A 3,849-nucleotide genomic window follows, 5' to 3' on the forward strand; every position below is an offset into this window, starting at 1 on the left:
GCCACGGCCACCACCAGACGCCCCGCAAGCCCCTCGGCGAAATCCACCTCAAGGTCAGTCGCCCGCTCGATGCTTCGATTCGCTCCTCTGATCCGCAGATCCATTTCCCTCTGTCTCTGACGCTGAAACGGGTGGTTGACGTGCAGGTGTCGACCGTCAGAGAGAGCAGATCGGACGACAGGAGGTTCTCCATCTTCTCGGGGACCAAGAGGCTGCACCTGCGGGCCGAGACGAGGGAGGACAGGGCCGCGTGGCTCGAGGCGCTCCGTGCCACCAAGGAGATGTTCCCGAGGATGTCCACCAGCGAGATGGTCGGGCCGGGGGACACTGCGGCGGCCGCGGCGGTCTCCACCGAGCGCCTGAAGAAGCGCCTGCAGCAGGAAGGGGTCAGCGATGCTGCCATTGCTGACAGCGAGAGGATCGTGCGGGAGGAGTTCGAGGCGCTGCACAAGCAGCTTGTGCTTCTCAAGCAAAAGCAGGCGCTACTCCTTGACACGCTCCGCCACCTAGAGGTATTCATATCTATCTGACCCTGCTTCGAACAGAACTTGATCCTGCATGGGAGTAGGAAATTTTGAGTCCACTGCATGGTGTGATATTGTGCCATTCTCTACATGGTTTAATTAATGAAGAAACAAGTACAGAGCTACTGACGTACGCTGGTGAATTTCTGACTTACGCTGGTGAATAACTCCACACACATATACCATCTAAAATAGCTGTAACTCTAGAATGTCAGACAAAACTGTGGTGGTTTGGTTCAATATGAGCATTGCTGATTGGTTAGCCGAAGTGTAAGCAAACTATATACATGCATGAGCGGATGGACATCATATTTACTAGGGCTGTCTTTGGTTCACGGGATAGCTTTGAGTGGCTATGGGTATCCCAAATGGTTAGAGATAGCCATCTATGCTTTTGGTTCGAGGGACGAGGGGTGGATAGGTTGACCATTCAATCAGCATGGACCGTTTGATAACTGTTTGATACGTGATAACCACTTTTTTAGTTGTAAATTAGTAACTTGTAGTTCCGTTAGCAACAGTTTTGGAGATCAGTCTAGATCTTCTCCCTCTCTCCCTTTCCATTCATGATTTCTTCATTTGCTGTTCTTAGATACCAACTTTCCGAGGTCTTGAATGCACATATTGGATTTCTCTTTTATGGAGTCCTCGGTGTTCCTTGCAAACTCTCTTTGGATTATATCATGAATGTCGATTCAATATTTGATTTACTTTTGTCGACAACTTAAATTACCATTCCTCTTTTTTCAGAAGGAAGTGGTAGCGAGTCTGATGATTACAATGAACCACAAGATCCTGTTGAAGAGGAGACTGACGATGAAGAGAAGATATATTTTGATACAACTGATTTCCTTTCATCTAGTTCTTTTAAAAGCAAGATCCTGAGTCATCTATTTTTGAACGGAGGGAGTAGAACTTAAGTAGTTTAACCTGAAACATAAGTAGCTTAGAGGTGGTTTTGTTCGATTTTGCACCGTGTCCTCTACTCCTCTTCAGGTTGTTCTTGTTATCTCCTGCTTTGCAGTTGTAGTATATATCCAATCTTAGTTTTTGTTTGTACCAAAGAGGATATCAATGTACTTATGTGATTACTCCTGTTTGTGTCCTACATATTACACCTTTATGCAATGTCTTCCGTTTTACTCTAAACTCATTCGAGTGCATTCTAAATCCGCCTCTAACACTTCTTGGTGTCATTATGTTTAACCTGTTCTCTACCATTTTGTTTCTTTGCAAAGATGTCAGAACTTTTCTGTGTGCATGTTATCTGTAGTAGTGGCAATAACTAACTTGTGATTGGACATGTTTATTTGCTTATTTCTATCATGAGATGAACCACATTTATGCATCTTACATCTCTATGTTGAATACTCAGGGGGATAGTGTGATGAGGATTCTAAGCGTTGCAGCATTTGTTGTTTCTAGTTATGCCTCTACGGATGGAAGGAGTTGTAAGCCCTTCAACCCTCTTCTTGGGGAGACCTATGAAGCAGATTATCCAGATAAAGGTCTTCGTTTTTTCTCAGAAAAGGTATTTTTATGAACCTTTAGAAATCCAGTAATATGAAGAACAGGTTCTTACTGTTGGTTAACATAGTCCACTGTTCATTCTCCTAACTTATTTCTTACATTCTGATAGTGAGTTTATGTAACATAACACCTTAAACTTCTCCATGAACTAGTTTGAATACTGCTTTCAGAACAGCCCGCTGCAATACTGCTGCAGTGCCCCATGTAGACGTTACTTCGGATTTTCTACTCTGTACATGTTGAATCATCAAATAGCCTTTCTTTTGTAGACTAACAGATATTTGAGGCCACTACAGATTTTCTTGAAGTTTAGTTTATTTGCTTCTGCATGTTGGTTTATATAAAAATATTCAATACCACTTGCCAGGTTAGTCATCATCCAATGGTTGTTGCATGCCACTGTGAGGGAAATGGCTGGAGGTTTTGGGCAGATAGCAACCTAAAGAGCAAGTTCTGGGGTCGCTCCATTCAACTTGATCCTGTTGGTGTGTTAACACTGCAGTTTGATGATGGTGAAGTTTTCCAGTGGAGCAAGGTATTATTACCTAGTTATCAAGAAATGGTTAACTCTGTGAAATGATTGACTCTGTGAAATGATTAACTGAAAATATGCTATCACAGGTGACCACTTCCATTTACAATCTCATATTGGGTAAACTGTACTGTGATCACTATGGTAATATGCGCATTCAAGGTAATCGCGAATATTCATGTAAGCTGAAGTTCAAGGAGCAGTCAATTATTGATCGCAACCCTCATCAGGTATTTAATAAATTGCCTGTATACTAGATGTATTTTGTATGCTTGTTCTTCTGATTTCTCCTTTTATTTCCTAACTTTGCAGTTTGTTTGTCACTAAGATGATGCTTTTCCATGCATATTAGTTAAAGAAAGTGATGCATCTTTGCCTTTTGGCAAGACATATTTTTAGCAGTTTATATATATTCATTTGAAAGCATAATGGGTTCACCTTTTAACAATGTGTATCGATTTCCTTTGAAAAATAGTTGGTGTTTAATGTGATGTTTCTCAAAGTTTTGGCACCCAGGAATTTTAGAATCTAACTTGAAAATGATACAAGTCTTGAGCCTTATGCTATTATTTTGAAAAAAAGGCAATATTGCGCACAAATAAAATAAATAGTATTTTGGCTCAGAAATCAACTACTGAATTCAAAGGACCATTTTGACCCTATTGTGCTCCGAAATCAACTATTGAATTCAAAGGACCATTTTGGCCCTATAGTGCTCTGAATAGTTTGATCATATTCCAACTTCAGCCTTTTGGGCAGTGAAGCCTCATACAGAGGGTGGGCTTTTATCTAGAAATAGGCTGAAATGTTACTTGTACCACCTGAATAAAACAGTGAGAATTGAAAGCATAAAGCTCATTGACTCCCAATCCAGAAATGTTCCATCCTACCAGCCAAATGTAGACATGATAACTTCAGCCAATCTGCTTCATTAGTTACGAATGGTTTCATTAGATAATAATGAGTAAGTGAAGAAGTTGAATGGAAATAGTCGATATTTGCATTGTGGCTGTTGGATTAATCAGCCTATGTAGTATGTACATATACTTAGAAGGTGATCCGAAGTTTAGTTGGTTGTCGAAGAAGAATAAATTCATAAATCAAATGTGCAAAATTAGTCCAGTCATCTCAGTTTCAGGTTCATAGAGAAGATACTGATTTCTATATATGATTTAGCCAATTGAAATTCACACTGCACTGTGCCTGTCTCACTGAAGTTGTTAGTTACTTGGTCTGAAAAAATGACAGTATTGACATGTTATA

General features: G+C 40.7%; 1 protein-coding gene across 1 annotated transcript; it reads left to right on the forward strand.

Moving 5' to 3' along the window:
• Positions 1 to 2: 2 nt before the first annotated feature.
• On the forward strand, positions 3 to 2,916 carry LOC119279645 (oxysterol-binding protein-related protein 1C-like; the record flags this gene model as incomplete). The annotated part of the gene is made up of 5 exons (XM_037560822.1): positions 3 to 53; positions 147 to 512; positions 1,816 to 2,055; positions 2,422 to 2,589; positions 2,676 to 2,916. Coding segments are annotated over 5 exons (993 nt in total), but the record flags the coding sequence as incomplete, so codon positions are not given.
• Between the last annotated feature and the right edge of the window lie 933 nt (positions 2,917 to 3,849).

Source organism: Triticum dicoccoides, chromosome 3B, assembly GCF_002162155.2.
Source record: "Triticum dicoccoides isolate Atlit2015 ecotype Zavitan chromosome 3B, WEW_v2.0, whole genome shotgun sequence".
NCBI lineage: Eukaryota > Viridiplantae > Streptophyta > Magnoliopsida > Poales > Poaceae > Triticum > Triticum dicoccoides.